This window comes from Myotis nattereri (assembly GCF_964212035.1).
Source record: "Myotis nattereri genome assembly, chromosome: 11".
Classification (NCBI taxonomy): domain Eukaryota; kingdom Metazoa; phylum Chordata; class Mammalia; order Chiroptera; family Vespertilionidae; genus Myotis; species Myotis nattereri.
Window position 1 is genome coordinate 79,678,185 of NC_138086.1, and position 23,594 is coordinate 79,701,778.

Below are 23,594 nucleotides of genomic sequence, written 5' to 3' on the forward strand. Positions count from 1 at the left end.
TCTCTCTCTCTAAAAACAACAACAACAAACAAACAAACAAACTCATGAGAAAGGAGCAAAGCACTGTGGGCCCTCAGAGGAGTGAGCCTCTAAATGGGAGCCGATGGTATTGACCTTGATCCTAGGGGGTCTGGTGTCGGTGTGGGCAGACAAGTTCTTGCCCCCGAACAGTTTTTCCATCAACTGTTTGATGCCGCTTGTATGCTGTGCCACACAATGATCACTCTTTAACCACAGGTTTGATCTTTACTGAACTGCTCATTAACACTTAGATGTTTCAACCTCAGGGCACACAACTAGGTAAGTGTAGTTAAGCCACTTTCCTATTCCTCTCTGGCTGCAAATAAAGAAAGCTTGGAATCAGCTGCTCCAGTGTTACCCTCAGCTTTGGGAATATCTGCAACAGGACGGCTGCTTCCTCCTTTGTGCTCACATAGCATTCTAGGTGTTTCTCTGTTATGGAGAGCAAAGCATGTTTCTGTCGTTATTTATTTATGCATTAACCTTCCTCATTAGACGGTGAGTCCTTAACAGCAGGGACTGGAAAACAGTAGGCACTCAACAAATGTGTGCTAAATGTATGAATACATGAGTCTAACCCACAGCTAGTTACCGGCATCGTGACCTAGAACTTCATGGTAGAGATAAAAGGAACAATGCCTTTCAGCAGCTCCTTGCTGAAGGTGGGGAACCCACTGGGAGGGGCTTGCATTGGTGGATGAGTCAAGGAGAGAGTCTCGGAGTTCATGTTGAGTCAGCTGTCTGGTTGGTTCAGCCTTAACTTCCAGAGCAGTGGTTGTAGCGAGGTTACTTTTGCTGCTTCTCAGTATTAATCCAGGACTGGGACGTATGCCTGGTCCCAGTATTAACACAGGACTGGGACGTATGCCTGGTCCCAGTATTGCCTATGCAGGAACAGGGAATTAATGATATAGGAGAAGAGGGTTCATTGCTAGAGACTCTTCCTTGACTAGGCGAGAAGGCTTGGATCTAGTACACACTGGACATTAGAGAATTCCTACATATACACTTTTTTCAATTCATTTGTACTTCAGTCTGGATATAGGTTTACATTTACCTTCTCAGTTGTTGAGGGTCGCTAGCAAACACTCGGTTTAAATATGTGGGCTGAAACTCAGAGCGAAGGCAGAGCCATGCCTGGGGAGGACCTGGCCAACAGACCGGGATGCCACTTAGTTTGACCTTCCTGCCCAGTGTTACGGGGGTGGATCTCATGATGTCGCCAGGAACTCAAGGCCGACCCAGATGTGATGGAACTTCCTGTTATTCGAGTATTTATTAAATCTGCTTGCGGTGCTGGTTCTCTCTGTGTCTGTCCCTCCTTCAGAGGGCAGACGCCACATCCAGCCCAAGCTTTTATTCTATTTCTGTGTCTGAGGGATTTGGGAAAAAATTTTCATTTTTTCTCAAATCCAAAAGCACCTCCTACTTAAAAGAACCGTTCACGTCTCTCTCTCTCCTTGCTCGATGCGGAGAAGGGAACCCCCCCGTCATACTCAGTCATGAATTCCACTTTCTGAAATGAAAAGGCGCATTTTAATGGGTTCAAGCATAAGGACAGGCAGGAAGCAGAGTATATGGATACCAGTGCAGGTAGGTTGTTATATATATGAGAGTGGCAGGCAGGTGAAGTCTTCTTATTCCTTATATATTCTCGTTGAATTGGAAGCAGCATCATTATTTGAGGGTGAGCATTAGGAGAAGATATAGCATGCTTGTGGGAAGAAAAAGTAGAAATCAGTCTTCTAGGAGGGTGAACAGGTGAGTTAGATAAATACAGTGGGAGAATAAAGGCGTGCTGTGGTTTTGAATCTAGACAACATTCTGAGCTATGACATCTCTCCAGAGAATAAAACTCTGTATGAAGAATGCAGAAACTGCCCTGGCCAGTTTGAATCAGTGGATTGAGCATCAGCCTGCGGACTGAAGGGTCCTGGGTTCGATTCCAGGCAAGGGCATGTACCTCAGTTGCAGGTTCCCCCGCCCTGATCAGGGTGTGTGCAGGAGGCAACCAATCGATGTCTCTCTCTCACATTGATGTTTCGCTGTTTCTCCCTCTCCCTTCCACTCTCTCTAAAAATCCATGGAAAAATACCCTCGGGTAAAGATTTAAAAAAGAAAAAATGCAGAAACTAGCTGCAACAATCTGTGAAGATTGGAGCTGAATTTTGTTCTCACAGAAAGAAGGAGTGGCGTTGGGAAGATCTGAGGGGGAATGTGTATGTTTAGGGTACCCCTTCTCCTCTTTGACCTTGGGGAAGTAATGTTTCACCAAAAATAGAGGCTTTCCATTTGGTGAGAAGACTAGAAACTAAAATAAGAGGCCTGTGTTGGCGAATGTCACTGGCACCCCCCACTGTCAGCCCTCGGACACTCTGTTTGGGGTGAACTCTCTTGTCGGGGTCCTTCGGTTCTGTGTGTGTCCTTCCAGCTCTCTAGTGGGTAGATTTTGATTTTTGCTGCTGGGGATTGGTTATCACCCTCTTGTAGGGCTCTTAATAGGACTGAAGACTTGCTGATCTCATGTCTAAAGGCGTGTAAGGCAATGGCAAAGTTTCTACCGCTCCAACGTAAATATCAATGAGATCAAATTAATGTGAAAACCCCAATGAATCTGTTATTATGTAAACTATTAACCATGAACTCGGTTCCTCCTGAGTTTCATGTACAGTTGTGAGTACCTGAAACACAGAGTCAATAACACTATTGTAATTATCATACCCTGCATGCATTTTTCCATACAAATAACTGTACACCTACTTTTACTCCCATATTTTCCCAGGTGACTTTGATACCCTTCCAAGTGAAAGTCCCCATTCTATAGTCTTTCTGATTGTGTATAAAGATGTTCACCATGGTGTCATACATCTTTGAAGTTCAACATTTGAGTAAGCAGTTGCTGTTGAGACTGAAATCAGCTTATACGGTTTGTTTTCAAGTTCGGCAAACAGAGACCTTACCTTCTCAAAGTCAGACGTGATAGTCTTGGGCCAAAGCAAGCTGACCCGGAGACATCCTATAAGCTGTCCTGGGAATGCTTCCCTTCAGAAACCTCTACATTAATTAACTTACGTGACTACGGTGGACTGGGTTGTGCTAACAGACTTCAACATGTCAGTAACATTACTCCATAGACATTTGTTTCCTGCTCACTTGCTAGTCCTGAGAGGATGTTCAAGCTGTGCTGGCTGTTTTTCAGGTGGTCATTCAGGGACCCATACATTTTCCATGGTGTGCTACCCTTAGGGCTTTACCATCGTGAACCTCCCACCGGAAGGCCTAAAAAGAGCCTGGAGGTGCCCAGGAGAAGTTTTCTGTGCCAGGCACATCCATCACTTTCAGTCATAACCGAGTTGGCAAGAACTCAAACATGGCCATTACTAACAGCAGAGGAACCTGGAAAATATAACTTAGAGGTATTTCTCGGAAAAAGAGAAGAATAGTTTTGTTGAAGTCGCTCCCATACTAATAAAGGGGAGAGTGACTATGACAAGATAAAGACATTTGTGAAAATTTTGTTTTCAGAGATGGTGTTAAGACTGATTCTCAAGATATTTCTGACTCTGAAGATCTGAATTCTTAAGTCAGGTTTATGCTCATGTATTTAAGGGGAAAACTGGGAGTGGAGGAGGGCAACTCTTGGTAAGAAGTTTGTGGCTTGACTCAATTATGCTTGGATTTAGCAGAAAGGAGAGAATTCACAGGGTGTCAAGGAATCAGGACCCAAACTGGAGACATGTTATCTGCAATTTGTTTTTTAAAATTAATGTATTATTGACATATTTTAGTAGTTTCAGGTGTACAACATAATTGTATATATTGTGGAATGACCACCGTAATCAGTCTAATTAATGTTCATCGCCATAAGCAGTTACAGTTTTTCTTGTGATGAGACCTTTTAAGATCTGCTCTCGGAAGCAATTTTCAAGAATGCAGCACAGTATTAACTACAGTCACTACACTGTACATATCATCCCCCTAACTATTTCCTCCCTTCACACCCCCACCCCTGCCTCTGCCTCACAGCCACCAATCTGTTCTCTGTATCTTCCAGCTCATTTTTGTTAGATGCCATATATTAGAGAGATCATACAGCATTTGTCTTTCTCTTTCTGACTTATTTCACATTGCATAATTCCCTTAAGGTCCATCCATGTTGTTGAAAATGGCAATATTGCCTTGTGTGGCTGAGTAATATTCATATCTATAGATCACAGTTTCTTTATCCATCCATCTTTTAATGGACATGGTTTATACCCATGTCTTGGCTATGGTAACTAATGCTGCAACAGACATGGGTGCATGTATCTTTTTGAGTTAGTGTTTTCATTTTCTGCAGATAAATACCCAGAGGTGGAATTCCTGGGTCATATGGTAGTTCTATTTTTAATTTTGTGGAGAGCCGCCATGCTGGTTCCATAGAGGCTAAACCAATTCACATTCCCACCAACAGTGTACAAAGGTTCCCTTTCTTCCACATCCTCAACAACGTTTGTTATTCCTTGTCTTTTTTATAACAGCCGTGCTGACAGGTGTGAAGTGATCTCTCGTGGTCTTGATTTGTGTGACTCTGATGATTAGTGATGCTGAGCAACTTTTTCAAGTATCTGTTGGTCATGGTATTATTGGGTTTTTTTTGGGGGGGGATCTATTCAGATTCTCTGCCTGTTTTTATAATTGAATGGATTACTTACTTATTTCTGCTATTGAGTTGTATGAATCATTGATACATTTTGGATATTAATCCCTTATCAGATATACGATTTGAAAACATTTTCCCCATCAGTGCATTGCCCTTTCATTTCATTGATGGTTCCTCTGCAGTGCAGAACCTTTTTAATTCAATGTTGTCCCACTTTTTTATGCTTGCTTTTGTTGCCTTTGCTTTTGGAATCGAATCCAAAAGATCATGACCAAGAAAATGTCAAGAAGCTTACCTCACAAGTTTTCTTCTAGGAGTTTTATGGTTTCTGGTCTTACCTTCAAGTCTCTAATCCATTCTGAGTTCACTTGTGAGTGGGGTGTCAGAGGTCCAGTTCCATTTTTTTTTTGCTTGTGGCTGCCCCGTTTTCCCAGCAGTATTTATTGAAGAGTCAGTCCTTTCCCCATTGCATGTTCTTGTCTCCATTGTTGTAAACTAACTGACCACATAAGTGTGGGTTTATTTCTGGGCTCTCTGTTCTGTCTCATTGACCTCTGTGCCAAAGGTCACTAGCACAGTTTTAAATACTATAGATGTATGATGTCGTTTAAAATCAGGGAGCACAATATCTCCTGCTTTGTTCTTCTTTCAGAAGATTGCTTTTGGCTAATTGGGGTCTTTTGTCGATTCATACAAATTTTAGGATTCTTTGTTCTACTCTGTAAATGAATATGTTAAAAAATTAGTTTACTTACATAGACACATTTGTGTAATTCAAATTAGTACGTATGAAAAGTTTAATTCTACAGAAAGATTTTCTATATATATTGCTGTAATTTTAAATCTATACTGAAAAAGTCTAGTAAACACGTGCATTCACCAGTCACCGTGAGTAAATGCACATGGCAGGGGTGTGGCTTAGCACACGTGGGAACATCAGCCAGTGCGAGCTAAAACTGCTGCAGAGTCCTGCCTGCAGCAAGAGGACCAAGCACCTAGAGCAGTGGTTCTCAACCTGTGGGTCGCGACCCCTTTGGGGGTCAAACGACCCTTTCACAGGGGTCCCCTAAGACCATCCTGCATATCAGATATTTACATTACGATTCATAACAGTAGCAAAATTACAGTTATGAAGTAGCAACGAAAATAATTTTATGGTTGGGGGTCACAACATGAGGAACTGTATTTAAACGGCCAGAAGGTTGAGAACCACTGACCTAGAGCGATGCATGTGATCACATGTTAATCATTCCCCAGACACTGTTTACAAGTAGTGACTCTTAGATTTAAATATGTAGACGGTAGTTGTAGATGTGTAATATTTATGTCGGTGAAATTACTACCATGTTTTCCCCAACCTATGGCCTATTTGCTAAAACTTACTAAAACTAACAGTGAACTAATTAACGAAAAAATAATCTGTTGATTTAATTATAAGTAAATCTTGGTTAAAATCACTTCAGAATTAACATATGACATATGGACTTGAAATTTTGTCCATTAAATCCAAAGTGCATGAAATCAAGGTCCAAAAAATGGAGGGTTTACTGTATTATCTCTTAAAACATTAATTTTGACCAACCTTAATACATTAGTACTCACTGATGTTTGGTGAACAAGCCACTGTGATGATAATGAATTGTTATTAGCAAGATAGGCCCTTAACATGCATTTGTTTTTGCTGTTGAGCCTCTGTTCCTGCAAGCGAATGAGTCTGCATCCACATTGGCAAGATGGCCGGTCCTTGTTTGGGATTATATTGCTGATGAAGCAAGAAAACGAGGTTAGGCACACAGAGGAGATGGGTTCAGAGCTTAGTTCCCATCAGCGTGAGCCTCCAATCCATGGGAGGAAAAAGGAAGAAAAGCTTCATAAATGCAGACTTGCATGCTGGCCACTTGCTTCCTTATCTATGCAATTGCAGACTCCGTTGGGCTAATATAACACTTAGCAACTGGTGGTCAGCATGACAGACATGAACCCTGGAACATCACTGGGTAAAAGAAAAAACCAGACTTGGTTGATCTGGAGGAATTGTTTTTCTCTTCCATTTCGCTTAGAACATTTTACGAAATAGTGACCAAATACTGATAAATGGGTTTACTCATCCCTATGAACGGTCATGAGATCACTCAGAAGTTTTCAAGTCCAAAGGGCCGATGAGAAAGGTTTGATTGTATGGAAGTATTGACAGGATGGGTCCTCCCCAAGAGAGAAGATAGTCCTCCTTCATGGACGTACAGATGAAATGACAAGCAAAGCAGTACCTGAGCAAATGAGTGCTTTATTTTTACATCACAGCTTACAGTATGTCCCACCTGGCTGTCAATCACAGTGTAATTCCTATCAGTATGTGTCTAATAGGTTTCTTCTGTTCCAGCTAAGCAGTAAGTGGCATCACTCATGCAATTACTTTCACTTCGGTTCATTTTCACATTCTTTCAGCAGCAAACACCAAATCAAAACCCAGCAATCAACAGGATAAGCGTGCCCGGCAAAGTCTCACATAACCCCCAGCGGACGTATGAGAATACGCCTTCACATTCCCAAAGCTCGGCATGTTTTTTTGGCATAAAACAATCGGGTATTACAATTGACCGCAAAATCAGGTGCCACTTCATACCGTTTAATGTTTGTAAACTCTCTTTAGTCATCTTAGCGTGAGGGGGGGTCTCCCGCAGGGCGTCACGTGTTGGCGGTCCCCCTTCCTGCCAGGCGGCGGGAGACCCATCACTGGTCTTCGCTCTGCACCGGCAGGCGCTCGGGGGGGAGCACGGACTGCAGCCGCTGCCAGCGCCCCGGGGGCCACAGGATGTGTGTCGCGTGCGCGTGCAGAAGCCCCAGCGAAACCTGCGTCGGTGACAGAGAGAAGCAGAAAGAAGACATGGTTTGGTGAGGGTCACGTTCACATCTTGACCATAGACTTGACCCGTGGACCGGGGATGACGAGGAGTGGATGTAGGAAGCGCCCCCAGGGCACTGTCTGGGCGCCTGGCAGGATGTACACTCCTCACAGCCACCGGAAGCAGGTCGGACATGGGCGTCACTGCACGTGGGAAGCCTGGGTGCAGGGGGGAGCCATAGCTGGCCCACAGTCACACAGCGCCCAAGGGTGGACGCTGGCTGCACCCCAGCCCTCAGCAGCTGCACGCATAGACCCCGAAGGATAAAGCGGGGTCTATAAAGCAGAATATTCTAGAGTTCTCGGGTTTTCAGAGAGACGTGGAAACAAATATGTTCTGCCAAAAGCATTGTCCCACCTGCTGGACGAACAGCAAGAGTTAGAGGTGAGGAAAGGCGGGTGCCTCCTGGGAATACATTGAGCAGCACCACAGGAGTGACCCAGAGAAAGGCGGGAGGCCCAAGGAAAGCCGGCCAGGTGGGAGGGGAAGCTGTGGGAAGGAATCAATACAGCCCGGTCCCGTGGCTCGGTGGTTGGGCATCGACCGGGGAACCAGAGGTCACGGTTGGATTCCCGGTCAGGGCACATGCCCGGGTTGCCACTAAGGGGCGTGCAGGAGGCAGCTGATCCATGATTCTCTCTCACCATTGATGTTTCCATCTCTCTCTCCCTCTCCCTTCCTCTCTGAAACCGATAAAATATTTTTTAAAAAGTATAAAGATCCTGGTAGATGACAAAGAATCCCCATCAGCAGAGATGGACCAGACTGGAAGCGGAGGGAACTTTTCTCAGACTGAACACTGAGACCTGAGAAGGAAGGAGCCCTTAAAACAAGCATTTTAAACTCCCCGCAGGCGGGTAAACAAGGCATGCGGCCGGCCGGCCATGAGTTTGACATGCTTGCCTTAAGGGCTCCCTAGGGACACACCTGTGGTGTCGAGAAGAACGTGGCACACGTGGTTCAAGTGCAGATAAAGGCCCTCTCCTCGGGCGGGTCTGCAGCAGGGCCTGGAATGCTAGCGTTGCTGTGATCAGCTATTCTAATTATATTCAGAGGCTTGTAAAACACTCATGTTTAAGCACGTACTTATTGAGCACCAGTTATAAAGCAGAGAGGACACGTCTGTATTACTTTAAAATGTTTCTTCCTATAAATTTGAGCTCCATGGAGATGAACAAACATCATTTCTTTCATTGAAGTTACTTTATTTACTAGCATATTCATTCGAAAAATCACATCACCCAGAGACTCCGTGGAAAGAGCTGAGTGTCAGGGGAGAGACGCCAAAGCGATAGCCAGAAACACGTTTTCTCTGTTAAAGAAGCTTCACAGGGACTCGGAACACAAAAAGAATAAACCCAAAGGGGCCACGAAGCCCATGGGCCCCAGAGAGAAAGCTGTCTTCCACTTGTTACGTTGAAAATCAAACTTTATGAAACTTGAAAACGTGGTACAGAAGATAGCTCTGTTCACCCAAATCACCAGTTATTTCCATTTGGCTGATTCCTCTCAGGGGCGTGTGCTATGTGTGTTTATACACATACACTTTTTTCTCAGCCCAGTGGAAGTTGCTGGCTTTATGGTGAATTTACCCCGAAAGAAATCCTTCAACATGTATCTCCTAAGAAGGCTTTTCCCTACATGAATACCATGTATTACATGCAAGATATTTAATATTGATGTGATATAGCCCTTGTTCAGATTTTTCCTATTGTCCCAATGTCTTTTATAACTAATTTATTTTTTAAATTCTTTTTTTTTAATTATATATTTTTTTAAATATATATTTTATTGATTTTTTTACAGAGAGGAAGGGAGAGAGATAGTTAGAAACATCGATGAGAGAGAAACATCGATCAGCTGCCTCTTGCACATCTCCCACTGGGGATATGCCCGCAACCAAGGTACATGCCCCTGACCGGAATCGAACCCGGGACCTTTCAGTCCGCAGGCCGACGCTCTATCCACTGAGCCAAACCGGTTTCGGCTATATTTTTTATTGATTAAGATATTACATACGTGTCCTTATCCCCACGTTACCCCCTACCCCAGCCGTGGGCAAACTACGGCCCGTTTGAAATGAATAAAACTAAAAAAAAAAAAAGACCGTACCCTTTTATGTAATGATGTTTACTTTGAATTTATATTAGTTCACACAAACACTCCATCCATGCTTTTGTTCTGGCCCTCCGGTCCAGTTTAAGAACCCATTGTGGCCCTCGAGTCAAAAAGTTTGCCCACCCTTGCCCTACCCCCCCTCCCGCTCATGCCCTCACCCCCCCCCCCATTGTCCATGTCCGTTGGTTAGGCCTATATGCTTGCAAATAAGTTCTTTGGTTGATCTTTCCCCCTTACGCCCACCCTCCCCTACCTTCCCTCCAAGGCCCTACAGTCCAATCAATGCCTCTCTGTCTCTGGATCAGTCCTTGTTCATCAGTTTATGGTGTTCATTATATTCCACAAATGAGTGAGATCATGTGATATTTATCTTTCTCTGACTGGCTTATTTCACTTAGCATAATGCTCTACAGTTCCATCCATGCTGTGGCAAATGGTAAGAGTTCCTTTTTCTTCTTCCTCTTCTTAAAGAATACCTTTCAGCATTTCATATAATGCTGGTTTGGTGGTGGTGAACTCCTTTAGCTTTTTCTTATCTGTGAAGCTCCTCATCTGACCTTCAATTCTGAATGATAGCCTTGCTGGATAAAGTAACCTTGGTTGTAGGTTCTTGCTATTCATCACTTTGAATATTTCTTGCCACTCTCTTCTGGCCTGCATGGTTTCTGTTGAGAAATCAGCTGACAGTCGTATGGGTATGCCCTTGTAGGTAACTGACTGTTTTTCTCTTGCTGCTTTTAAGATTCTCTCTTTGTCTTTTGCTTTTGGCATTTTAATTATGATGTGTCTTGGTGTGGTTCTCTTTGGATTCCTTTTGCTTGGGGTTCTCTGCGCTTCCTGGACTTGTAAGTCTATTTCTTTCACCAGGTAGGGGAAGTTTTCTGTCATTATTTCTTCAAATAGGTTTTCAATATCTTGCCCTCTCTCTTCTTCTGGCACCCCTATAATTCTGATGTTGGTACGCTTGAAGTTGTCCCAGAGGCTCCTTACACTATCTTCATATTTTTGGATTCTTTTTTTTCGGTTGGGTATTTTTTGTTTCTTCATATTTCAAATCTTTGACTTGATTCTTGGGATCCTCTTGCCTGCTGTTGGATCTCTGTATATTATTTATTTCAGTCAGTGTATGCTTAATTTCTAGTTGGTCTTTTTTCATATCCTCCAGGGTCTCACTAAATTTATCGGCGGTTTCCAGAAAATTCTTGAAAAACCTTATAAACGTGGTTTTGAACTCTATATCCAGTCATTTGCTTTCCTCCATTTCTGTCATTTGTGACCTGTTTCTTTGTCTCCACATTTTTTACACATCCCTGTGTTGGTAGAGTGGTTTTGTTTGCTAGGTGTCCTATAGGGCCCAGTGGCTCAGCCTCTCCAGTTCCCTGAGGTGGACAGTCTTGGTGCACCCCCTTGTGGGCTTTGTGCACAGTCTTGTTGTAGTTATGCCTTGATTGTTGTTGGTATCACTGGGAGGAATTGACCTCCAGGCCAATTGGTTGTGAGAATCAGCTGTGTCTGCAGTGGGAGAGCTTCTGTGCTGGAGACACCCCTCTGGGGCAAGACTTGCTTCAATGGGGCTTTGGTGCTCACTGAGTCTGCACCCTGAGTGTGTCCCTTATGGATCTAAGGAGTTGTAATCTGGATGGTCCCACTCTGACCACTGCGTACACTGGCTCTTGGATCTAAGGAGGTGCTAATTTAGCCTCTGCCTGAGGTTACCCAGCAGGAGCTACAAAGAGAGCTGCAGATTCCCCTTCCTTTTTTGGAGTTTGGAGGTGCCCAGATGAGGCCCAGCTGTGAAGCAATGCAAGCTGATGTGGGGCCTTGGGCCTTCTCTTGGAAGTTCTGGGTCTGTCTGGCCCAGCTGCAATTTGTTAGGTAATTTTCAGGTTGCAAGGGCCAGGGCATTCATATGCAAAAGCCTCTGCCGCAGCCTGGGTGGGGCGGGGTCTCAAGGAATCAACAGGGTGGAGCAAGCAGCTATGGCTGATCTTCAGCCCTGCCCTAAGGGGCTGCGCGTCTCAGTGTCCCGGTAATTGCTGCAAGCACCTCTGAGGGAAAGCCACCCTCAAGTTCCGAGTTCTGCCTGCTGCCAGACAGTCCAGTTTCTCCCCATATGCGTCCTGGGTCCCCAGAGACTTCCCGGAACCGGAGTTCAGAGCAGTCGGGAGCTTGTGACTCCCTCCCAATTCAAAAAGACAGCCATGCCCTCAGGTGCCAGCCCCTTTCTGAGCGTGCTCGAGCCTCCGTACCTCTGCACTTTACTTCTGCAGCTCCTCTGAGTCTCAGTGTGCTTCTCTCTTTCCTTCTAGTTGTAGAATTTCCACTCAGCCAGCCTTCCTGTTGTTCTGGATGATGTCCGTTTTGTCTTTTTGTTGTATTTTTGAAGTTGTTGTGGGAGGCAGCAATTTCCGCTGTTTACCGATGCCACCATCTTAGTTTTCCTTTTTTTTAAATTCTTAATCAATGATCACAGATTGTATCATCCTTTTGCTTCAGTTTACATTTAGGTCATTTTAATCTGGAACCCAGCTACCTTTTGTAAGTAGTAATTAATCAGTAGGATTTTTTTTCAATTACAGCTGACACATAATATTAGTTTCAGATGTATAACATAGTGATGAGATATGTATATAACTTACAAAGTGATCACCCTGATAAGTCCAGTAGCCATCTGACACCACACATGGTTATTACAGTATTATTGACTATTTTCCCAGGCTGTATTTTACAGCCCCATCACTGTTTTTATAACTGGCAATTTGTAGTTCTTAATGCCCTCCCCCCAACCCCTGCTCCATCTGGTAACCATCAATCTATTTTTTCATTTATTTTTTTTAAGTTTCCACATATAAGTCAAATCATATGGTATTTCTTTTTCTGTCTGACTTATTTCACTTAGCATTATATTCTCTAGGCCCATCCATGTTGTTACAAATGGCAAGGTTTCATTCTTTCTTATATCTGAGTAATATACCACTGTATACATGTACACTTCTTTATCCATCTATTTGTCTATTGATGTTGCTTCCTTATCTTGGTTTGGTTTGTTTTCCTATTTTATCTTTCTGATAGTTTATTATTGGCATATAAAAATGCACCTGGTTTCTGCATACTAATAATTGTAAATAATGCTGCAATGATCACAGGAGTGCATATATTAGTTTTTTGAATGAGTGTTTTTTAATGTCTATGGATATATACTTGGAAGTAGAATTGCTGTTTCATATTATGGTTGCATTATTAATTTTTTTAGGTTACTGCATATTGGATAAATTAGTCGTTTTCACTCACTCATTATGTTAATATGAAAATTTACATTGATTGACTTACGAAAGTTTAACTACATTGCATACCTGGGATAATCCCCACTTGATCATGATATATTATTCTTTAAAAAATATATATAGAGCCCTAACCGGTTTGGCTCAGTGGATAGAGTGTCAGCCTAAAGGGTCCCAGGTTCGATTCCCATCAAGGGCATGTACCTTGGTTGCGGGCACATCCCCAGTAGGGGGCGTGCAGGAGGCAGCTGATCAATGTTTCTCTTTCATCGATGTTTCTAACTATCCCTCTCCCTTCCACTCTGTAAAAAATCAGTAAAATATATATATATGTGTGTGTTTTTGTTGACTTCAGAGAGAAAGGAAAAGGGAGAGAGAGAGAGAGAAACATCAATGATGAGACAGAATCATTGATTGGCTGCCTCCTGCACGCCCCCTACTGGGGATAGAGCCCACACTCCAGGCATGTGCCCTGACAGGAATCAAACTGAGACCTTGTGATTCATAGGTCAATGCTCAACCACTGAGCCACACCAGTTAGGTGATATATTATCCTTTTCTATATGTTACTAGAGGCCCAGTGCACTAAATTCATGCAAGGGTAGGGTCCCTAGGCCTGGCCAGCGATCAGGGCTGATCAGGACCGCCCAGCTGCTGGCTGGGGCCTTCCTTTATTCTGTGCCACCCCCTGGTGGTCAGCACACGTCACAGCAAGTGATTGAACTCCTGGTCGAACTCCCGAGGGGACACTTTACATATTAGACTTTTATATATATAGATTGGATTCAGTTTGCTAATATTTTCATAAGGGTTTTTGTGTCTATATTTTATAGGAATACTGGTACTTTTCTTTCCTTGTGATGTCTTTGTCTAGTTTTGATATCAAGTAATTCTTGCCTTTTCATATGAGTTAAGAAGTGTGCTTCCACCTCCTCCTTTGCATGTAGTGTTGTATTTAAAAATAACATCAAAGTCCAGAATTCAGTCGAGTTTACCAGCATAATTCCTGCTTCACTTCCTCACACATCCATCCCCCCAAGATGATTCCTTTTACTTATGTGTTTCAAAACCTCAGTGTGTAGCTCATTCATATTTTAAAATAGATCAATATACAAAATCAGTTTGCCTTGTAGAAATGATTTAGTGGAAGTATGAGCTATAAGAAGCAATGGGGAGCAAAAAAGTTCCAAATATTATAAAAAACATTGCATTGTCTGTGTGGTGAGCACTACTGCTCATATAACGATAAGGTTTCAAAATCAAACTTGTAATATATTGAAAATCATATTGAATTGTAACAGAATTAGAAATTCTAATTATAATTCTAAATTATATAGAAAAGGATAGTTTTCTAATTGCTCCTAAACCTTAAAAATGTGTTTCCCCCACTAGAAAGGTTTTAAGAGTAACTCCCTAAATTCTTAGTATTCTTAATTGGTTTTAAAATTTATAAAGAAAAGAGTCAAATTAACTATATTGGCTAAATATATATAGTGGGAAAATCACCAATTTAATGTGTTAATAACAACCTTTACATCACTGAATAAGAAAAATCAAGCTTAAGATACTTCAGGTTGAATAATTACCCTTAGGAATATCACTCCTTCCTAACATTTCCAATTTTTTCTTACAATATCATCACACCTATTAAACAATGCAATTTTTCAATGCAATGTGTAAGTGTAAGCTATTCTCAGTAATATTTATAGTTCACTTGTCCTAACTGCCTAGAGCAGTGGTTCTCAACCTTCCTAATGCTGCGACCCATTAATACAGTTCCTCATGTTGTGGTGACCCCCAACCACAAAATTATTTTCGATGCTACTTCATAACTAATTTTGCTACTGTTATGAATCGTCATGTAAATATCTGATATGCAGGATGTATTTTCATTGTTACAAATTGCACATAATTAAAGCATAGTGATTAATCACAAAAACAATATGTAATTATATATTCAATATGTGTTTCTCGATGGTCTTAGGCGACCCCTGTGAAAGGGTTGTTCGACCCCAAAAGCGTTCGCGATCCACAGGTTGAGAACCTCTGGCCTAGAGACTCTACCCTAACCAGCTGGCAGGTGGGGGTTTCAGCACCACGGAGAGCTACCACTGAACAGTGTTCCCTCAAACTGTTCCTACCTGAACTCACGTGCCATAGTCATTAGACTATGAACTCTGTCTGACCCAGTTTGTCCAGTTTCTGTGTTGTAAATGTCAATGTCTATCCACTTAATTTCTTTTTACTTGGTTTCGCTAGACTAAGAACAAATTGCCTTTTTCAAGGAAAAGATAAGAAAGAAAGTCTATCCGGAAAAGTAAACTCGGAAGTCTCTTGAGAAAAAAATTAAGTACTGCTGAGACTCATCTTGGGTTCATTAACCAGTTTGGAAGGCTATTGAGATTCTCCCTTCAGCCTGTTTGCCTAACACTGTTCCTCTGCCCTGCATTTCACACTTGGCTACTTACCACTGTTTACCCCAATTCCACAGCAGATGCCAAATTGGAGAGAACTTTCCAGTAAAGCATTTGCTTAGTAGATCAGATCAAATGTCTTCCTTTTGGAAAAAAAAGTTACCTTATTTCGTAATCTAATGATAAGAAGTCAGTAGTCATTTTTACATACTGTCAGCTCATTACTACTATTCCCATCAGAAATAGCCATAGAAAACTAAAAGAGATTGACCAGGCACACACTTTCTGCTCCCCAGTAGCAGGAGGCCCAAGGGATTCACAGTAGAAACTATTTATTAAAAAAAAACAACAACTGTGAATGTCTCCATCCCTGCTGATCCCTCACCATATAATCAAGAGTTGGCCTAAACACCTCCAAGACCTCATCAAACATTGTTTTCAACAGTCGGTTGGGTTGAAGGAATGAGACAGTTAAAAGGCTTTTCATAGGGTGTCAGGTGAATGGGAAGTAAATGGCTGGTAATGCCTTAGACCCGTGGTCGGCAAACCGCGGCTCACGAGCCCCTTGAGTGTGGCTCTTCCACAAAATGCCATGTGCGGGCGCGCATGTACAGTGTGATTGAAACTTCGTGGCCCATGAGCAGAAGTCAGTTTTCGGCCTGGGCGAGTCTATTTTGAAGAAGTGGCATTAGAAGAAGTGGGGGGTGTCAGTCGGTAGGGCGAGGGGAGACGCAGTGCAGGCAGGCTGCAGGATACGCAGTGCGGGGGAGGTACATTGTTTTGAGGTATGTTCGCTGAGGTCGACCCCTTCCAACTCTCCCATCCACACTCATCTATCTGAAACAAGTATACAAGATGAGTGTGGATGGGAGAGTTGGAAGGGGTCGACCTCAGAGAATGTACCTCAATCAGATTGAGGACAATTTTAGCAAAGGCCAGCTTAGGAGTACCCTAATGAAGTTAATAACAATGTACCTACCTATATAGTTTAAGTTTAAAAAATTTGGCTCTCAAAAGAAATTTCAATCGTTGTACTGTTGATATTTGGCTCTGTTGACTAATGAGTTTGCCGACCACTGCCTTAGACTGAGAAAAATAATGATGGTGCTAGTTCCTGAAATTGGAAGCCAAGAATAAGCAGCATTTAGAAATAGGGAACGAATGGTCACAACAAATATCTGGAAAGAAGAGACACTTGAGAGTCATATGAACGTGAGGAATACAAGCTGAAGATGTGGGTTAGTCTGTCCCAGAGACCACTTGGAATGGAAAAGAAGGCAGAGGAGGGGATCCTACTGGCCAGCAACACAGAAAAACAATATTTGAAAGATGAGGAGGTATCCTAGTAGACAAGAAAGACTCCATCTAAAATACAAAATATGCAGAGCGTAAGCTCTCAAAGGGCAGACACTGCATGTATCCACAGCACCTATGGCACAACCTGGGACACACTAGGTAAACGTTTGTTAAGTGAATGAATAAAACAGCCAAGAGAGCCATGCTCAGAAAGCTAAATGCATAGAGTGTTTCAAGGGGGCATCAGTTACAGCAGCATTAGAATGGGACTCTTGGATTTGGCAATTCCAAAGTCATCAAAAACCCTTATCAAGTTCAAGTTGTGGAGACTGTGGGTGGTAGAACCCAAGTGGGAATGCACTGAGGAGCAAATGACTAAGATATTGGACACTGAATTCTCTTTCAAAAGACCAGCTGAGAAGAGCAGGAATTATTAGTAGATAAACACAGAGGAGGAAACATTACTGAGGTCTCCCAGGTTCCTGGTGAAAGGTGGTGATCACTAGTATACACCTCTTACATCTATGAATAGGCAAGAAGAGAGCAAACACAGGAATGCTTCTTGGTGTGTAAGTAGGAAGTTTGAGGGCACTTCCTCCAATTTCTCAGCCTAAGTAGCAAAGTAACTACTGAGCATAATTAGCAACAAAGCCACCTTTTTTAGGAGGGTGGGGTTAAAGTAGGAATTGTGAAGATATTTGGGGCAAACCCTGGCCCCAGACAGGGAATTTAACAGGGATCACGGTGAAGAGCTGCCACTGTCCAGTGAAGAGATGTTGGATGTGCCAGTCTGCTTCAGTGGCTGGGCTTCCTCCAGGGGCATTCAGCAGTCCTGGTCTAGAAACAAGGCGAATGGCAAGTTTAACCCAAGGCTGGAAGTTGGCAGGAAAGTATGAGAGAAAGGATGGGAGTGAGACTGCGTGGAGGGAGGAGGTGGTCATAGTTGAGGTTTAAAAGGAAGGGGTGGGAGTAATTCAAGAGTGTGTAGGCCCGGGGGAATGAGAGGGAGGGAGTGTGGGAGCCTCAAGGCTAAGAGAGTATGGTCCTGAAACCTCTCCATCCGATGCAAGAAAAGAGTCCAGAGTAAAAGTCTGACTGACCTGGATGTGGTCCCATGGAGACATCAGTCAGCTCAGGGGCTTCCGTGGAAAAGCTGGAAGCAGCAGGAGGATGGGAGCAAGCACCAGGTGTTCATAGCATTAGTCGGAATAGAAAACGCTGATACATGTTCGGCACACCGTAGGAATGAGGCCGCCTGAAGCTGTCGGCCACTAGATGGAGGGGCGGCCTAGTGCTTGGCAGGCATCCCAGATACACCTGTCAGCCATCCAGTCTACTCACGGCCTGTCCCCAGAACACAGGATGGGGGGAAAGTCTGCCTCAGGAACCAGTGAGGTCAAAGCCCCCGAAACCAAATGACTACAAGGCTCAGCCACAGCTGAGAGGTTCAAGACTAAGGTGACAGCTCTGAGTCCCACACACGGGACTGGGTCTGAGAGGAGGGAAGGAAGCGGCTGGACTGGCTGCACACTGGCCTGCGTGCCTCTGACTCAGACCTCATGTTCCATGGCTGAGTCCACAGCGTGCATACACGTGGAGGTGACATCCAGAGCACATGGTTTCGGCACGAGGTATCTGAAGGCAATGAAAAGATCTTCTTCCACTAATTTCATCAACTCATAGAATACACAACCAAGTGTCACAGGCAACGAGCCAGGAATTTTGTTTTTAAATAGGTCATATAAAAGCTGTCAGGTTTTTACAAATGAAGTCACAGTGCTCTGGAAAAAAATCCAGCCTCTGCCCTAACCAAAACATCCAGTTTGGCTCAGTGGGTAGAGCGTTGGCCTAAGGACTGAAGGGTCCCAGGTTCGATTCTGGCCAAGGGCACATGCCCAGGTTGCAGGCTCGATCCCCAGTAGGGAGTGTGCAGAAGGCAGCCAATCAATGATTCTCTTTCATCATTGATGTTTCTATCTCTCCCTCTCCCTCCCTCTCTGAAATCAATAAAAATATACATTTTTTAAAAATCCAGCTTCTCAAAATGCATCCTAACCATTTTCTGCTCTGCAGTTGGACACACTAACAGGAGGTGCTTTTAAGTCGGGGACGTTCATAAGCGTAACCTTTTTGCGTGTCAGTAAAATGGAAGGTGCTTTCTTCTGCTCCAATATCTTTGAAGAGATGATGAAAGCAGCAGAACCTCATTTGCATCGTCAAACGACCTTGGTTGATGATGGTCGTGGAAAACAAACAGCTTTCCATGAGAAGGAGCCGCCAATTTGGCCAGATTATCGTAATGAGCGTCCATCGTGGGCTCCAGGCTCTGTCCTGCGGTTCAGAAACACAGCGCCCTTCTATGCATTGTACATGACTCCCCACTCTCCTATGGCGTTCCTGCGCTTCCAGCCAAAATATCCAGTAAATCAAATCGGAGATGAAGTCTTTTGGGCTTAAACCAATTCAATATGTTCTTGCCTCTGACAGCTGGGAAACTCCAGCGTTATTTTACATCTCAGTGTTGGAAATCTCAGAGCCACAATTTCAGAGGGCCGGATGCTCGCCAGCTAAAATGCTGGAAACCTCCTCATGTCTGGGAAACTGGCTGCAGGGTTCCTGAGCAGACAGACCATCGGTACCGGTGAAACTCACAAGAGAGGCCTCATAAGGCCAAGAGCAAGACACAGGAACACAATTAAGAGTTCCTCAAGCTGGAATGAAGGTGTGGCTGTTAAGAAAAGGACACAACAGAGATATGTTCTGTTTTATTCTAGAAAGTCAGCGAAGGAGAGAGGCAGCGCCCCAGCTGAGTCTGGTAATTCTTCCAACAAAACATCTGTGTAGAAAGTCATTGCCCTTCCTCACAGCGGTGGTAACAGGACGAGATGAAAGGGGCCTGAGGGATGCGCTAGAGCAAAAACATAAACACGTAGCCGAGCAGTTGGCCACCACGGGGGATGCTGTCACCAGTGCTTGCGATTTTATAAGTAAGAATGGCTGTGTCAGTATTATCTTCAAATCATTGAGGCCACGGGATGATTCATTCACATGCACTAAAGCGATGGAAATTGTGGAAAATAAGATGTAATCTAGTTTTTGCTTTACTCCTAATGGCTGAGAATGTGATAGTGGCTGCAGCCAGAGCACGGGGCGGGGCCAGGCCCTCCTTCCTACGTGAGCTGACTTGTAGTCACTGCACTGCAACTCCTGGATATTCAGTCTTTACACTGAATATTAATGAAATAGTTTTTAATTTTTATTGATTTCAGAAAGAAAGGGAGCGGGAGAGAGAGATAGAAACATCAATGATGAAAGAGAATCATTGATTGGTTGCCTCCTGCATGCCCCCCACTGGGGATCGAGCCCACAACCCCGGGCATGTGCCTTGACCAGGAATTGAACCCAGGACCCTTCAGTCCACAGGCCGGCGCTCCATCCACTGAGCCAAACCAGCCAGGGCTATGAAATCTTTTAAGTGCATTCTCTTCCTGGTTATGACTGCTACTTCAAAATAGCAAAGAAATACTTTTGGGTTGTTGCCACCTGTTTTTCCAGAATCGGTGAAATGCCGCCGTGAAGGCCACTCACAGGTTCCTAGGACACAGATTTCTCCTGTGGCTCTGGATTGGTGACAACTGTAGGACCAAGTGGTACTTTGGGGGAGCCAACCCCCCTCTGGCTCTCAGCTGCCCGCCCCCATCAAGACTGAGACACAATATGCAGAAAACAGTGTGTGTCACACAAGCAGCCTCAGGAAGATTTCCCCTGCTTCCCTCCCATGGAGCACGGCCCACATCCCTCCTGCGGCCAGTGGCAGCCTGAGCAACAGGGCAGGACGCTGGTCACATACGTGGGTTTGGGCATCAGACAGACTCAGAGGGACAGGCACCCCCTCTCTGTGAGGGTAACCTTGGAAACGTTTCACCTCCCCGAGTCTCACTGCTCTGGGGGCTGACATCAGGAAATGAGATTTCTGCTAAATACAAATTCTGGTTAAAAACCAGGTGTCATCGGTTACGAACCAAAATGTGTTCTCCCCAAATTCCTATGTTGAGGTCCTAACGCAGACCTCAGCCTGGGGCTGGATTAGGTCATAGGGTCTTTCGAGAGGCAATTACATTAAAGGGACACCCTTTGGGGGGCCTCCTCCAATCTGACTGCGCCCCTGTAAGAGGAGGCGATTAGGGGGCTGAGCAACAGGGGGACCCCTTGCAGGGGGACACTGTGTGGAGAAGAGCGAGAGAAGGCCGCCCGCCCGCCCAGGAGAGATGCTGGAGCGGAAACCACCCGCCCGCACCCGGACCTCGGCTCCAGCACCAGGAGCGCACACAGCCTTGTGGTTCTGGCCGCCCCGCCTGTGGAACTTGGTTCTGGCCCCTCCAGCAAACCCATATACCGTCTATGGCCGACCCGCCAGCAAAACACCAGAATGGGGCACACACAGCCCTACGGCCCGCCGAGAGCGATTTGACTGTTTAGAGGACGTTTCAGGCTCCAGTGCCGCCTCGGGCATCTGTCTGAACATCAGTTGTCACCTCGCCAGCAAAGAGTGGAGATCCTCGCTACTGGAGAGTTCTGGGCAACAATGTAATCCGACAGGCAGCGACGGCGTTGTGACCACGCGGGAAAGCCTGGTGCTCACTGGCAAGGACTGCATGTGGGGCAGCGGATAAAGACAAGTGAGAAGGTATCTCAGACACCCTAGAATATAGGGAGAGAGGGTGAGGGAGAGAGAGAGGGAGGAGAGAGATCTACAACCACGAGAGAAGGAGAAATTAAAGTGCTGTATTAAGGGGTGGCCCGGGGCGTGGAGCACAGCCGTGGCGCATTGATTTTAACGGGGTGCATGATGAAGACTTATGGGCACACTGGAGCGGCACTTAAAAGATGAATAGGATTTCAGTAGGCGAGAGAACAGAGCATTCCAGGATAAAGGCAGGACACAGTAATTAGGGACACTTGGAAACGGGGGTAAGGGAACTAAGGCGAGGAAGCAGAAGAGGGAGAGGCTGGAGCAGTGGGCAGTGTGGGGTTGAGCAGTGGGGGGAGGGAGGCTCATACAAGTAGAATGAGCAGCGGGCGCAGCAGCAGGAGCTGCATCAGCCACAGTGGATCGAGGCACACAGCTCTCGCTCCATAGCGCCCACTGTGCGCCCGGTGCGCAGTAGGCCTCATGTTGGCAACCTCGCCGACCCAGGAACCACGCTTGAAGAGGCGCACCTGCTTTGTTTTTAACCCTGAGGAGCCAGGTGCATGAAGGTTGAGAAAGGAGCTGGAAGTCACACAGGTAGTACGTGGTCACGTGAGGATTCGAGCCGACCTCACTGACTCCTCACCCATGTCTGTAACTCACGTGACTGTCTTCCCTTTGATACGAAAACCAAAAAACCATGCAACGCCTCTTCTCCACACCGCGGGACCCATTTCTTCTGCCAACAGGATGCTATACGTTGTGATCAACTTGAACATGCATCCCAACTTTTAAGTAAATGTTAAGAGCTTAAAAGGCAAACTTACATAAACATCATTGCTCTGGGGAGGGGAGGGCCTCCAGCCCCGTCTTCCAGGCCTTCCCTCAATGACAAAGGGGCAGATCCTAACGCAGCCAGGTTTTCCCAGGTTCCCAACTGGGTGGTTTAGTTATGAGTCCTCGGAGGGTGGAGGAGAGTGTGGTGTAGAGAAGTGTGTGGGCAGAGCACGTTTCTGAAGAGAGAAGCCCTTCTGCGCTGGCTTGCTGCTCAGGCTGCGGAGACCTGGAACCGGCACAGCCTGGGCAGGAGACATCTCCAGCTGGGAGCCGGCAGCTGTGCTCAGCTCTTCCCTAAAAGGGAGATCCCCTTGTACCCAGCATGTGGCTGCAGTGCACTTGCTAGGACTTACCTAACTACTATACGCGGGAAAATGCACTTCTTTAAAATATGTATATTGTTATGATTTCAGAGAGGAGGGGAGAGGGAGAGAGAGCTAGAAACATCAGTGATGAGAGAGCATTATTGATCAGCTGCCTCCTGCACGCCCCATACTGGGGAATGAGCCTGCAACCCGGGCATGTGCCCTGACTGGGAATCGAACTATGACCTCTTGGTTCATAGGTCGACGCTCAACCACTGAGCCACACCAGCTGGGCAAAAATACACTTCTTTATAAGCGATAAAAAATAATGAGATGGCCCAGGCACCATGTGCATAGTGGGAGGGGTCTCAGGTGTCCCCGACAGGGGTGAGTATGCCTGTGTGGAAACAGCCCTTCCGGGCAAGGAAGATGGTGGAAGTCACTCCAGCTAATGGAATGTGCTCCAGGCAGTGTGATGCCACCCAGGACCCAAGTCCTTGATCCTAAGCCAGGAGGCACCTGCCCCCGGGCACGGCTGCTCACAAGTAAATGTAAACCCACGTGTGTGGGGGTGTGAGGTTTAAACTGTGAGATCAGTATGTTCACTGGCCAAAGGGAATAAAAGGTAACTGGCAATGACTCATTCTATGGGGTTAATTTTTTTCCCCTCTTAATGAAATTTTGCTGATTAGCATTTGGAGTAGTTCTCAAAAGTGACTGATGAAGAAAAGGACACAGTCCCTATGTCTGGCGATATGTTTAATAAAACTCTTTTTGTAAAAAAAATGAAAATCCCCAATTAGTATATTAAGAGACACTAATTGGAACCTTCATTTTACAGCCTCTGGTGATGGCCATGGAGATGAATGAAGGACAAAACAGAGGTGATTAGGGAGACACTACCTAACGCTCAGCCATAATCTCCAATGATTCCCACACTGAAGAACAGCTATTCTGGGGCAGTAAAAACAAGGGCTTTAAGAGGGAAATACTGCTTATGAAATATTCAGGAGAAACATTTGCAAATGTTTAGTACAACGAGCTTATACTTAGTTTATATGGATTATAAATACTAAAGCATTTATGT

General features: G+C 44.9%; 1 protein-coding gene across 1 annotated transcript in view; it reads right to left on the bottom strand.

Moving 5' to 3' along the window:
* Positions 1-6,928: 6,928 nt before the first annotated feature.
* IMMP2L (inner mitochondrial membrane peptidase subunit 2) overlaps positions 6,929-23,594 on the bottom strand; it is a 486,662-nt gene continuing 469,996 nt past the window's right edge. Inside the window, exon 7 of the mRNA XM_081102273.1 lies at positions 6,929-7,513. Within this exon, the coding sequence (XP_080958399.1) occupies positions 7,394-7,513 (120 nt within the window). The 3' untranslated portion in view covers positions 6,929-7,393. The remainder of the gene's footprint in view (positions 7,514-23,594) is intronic.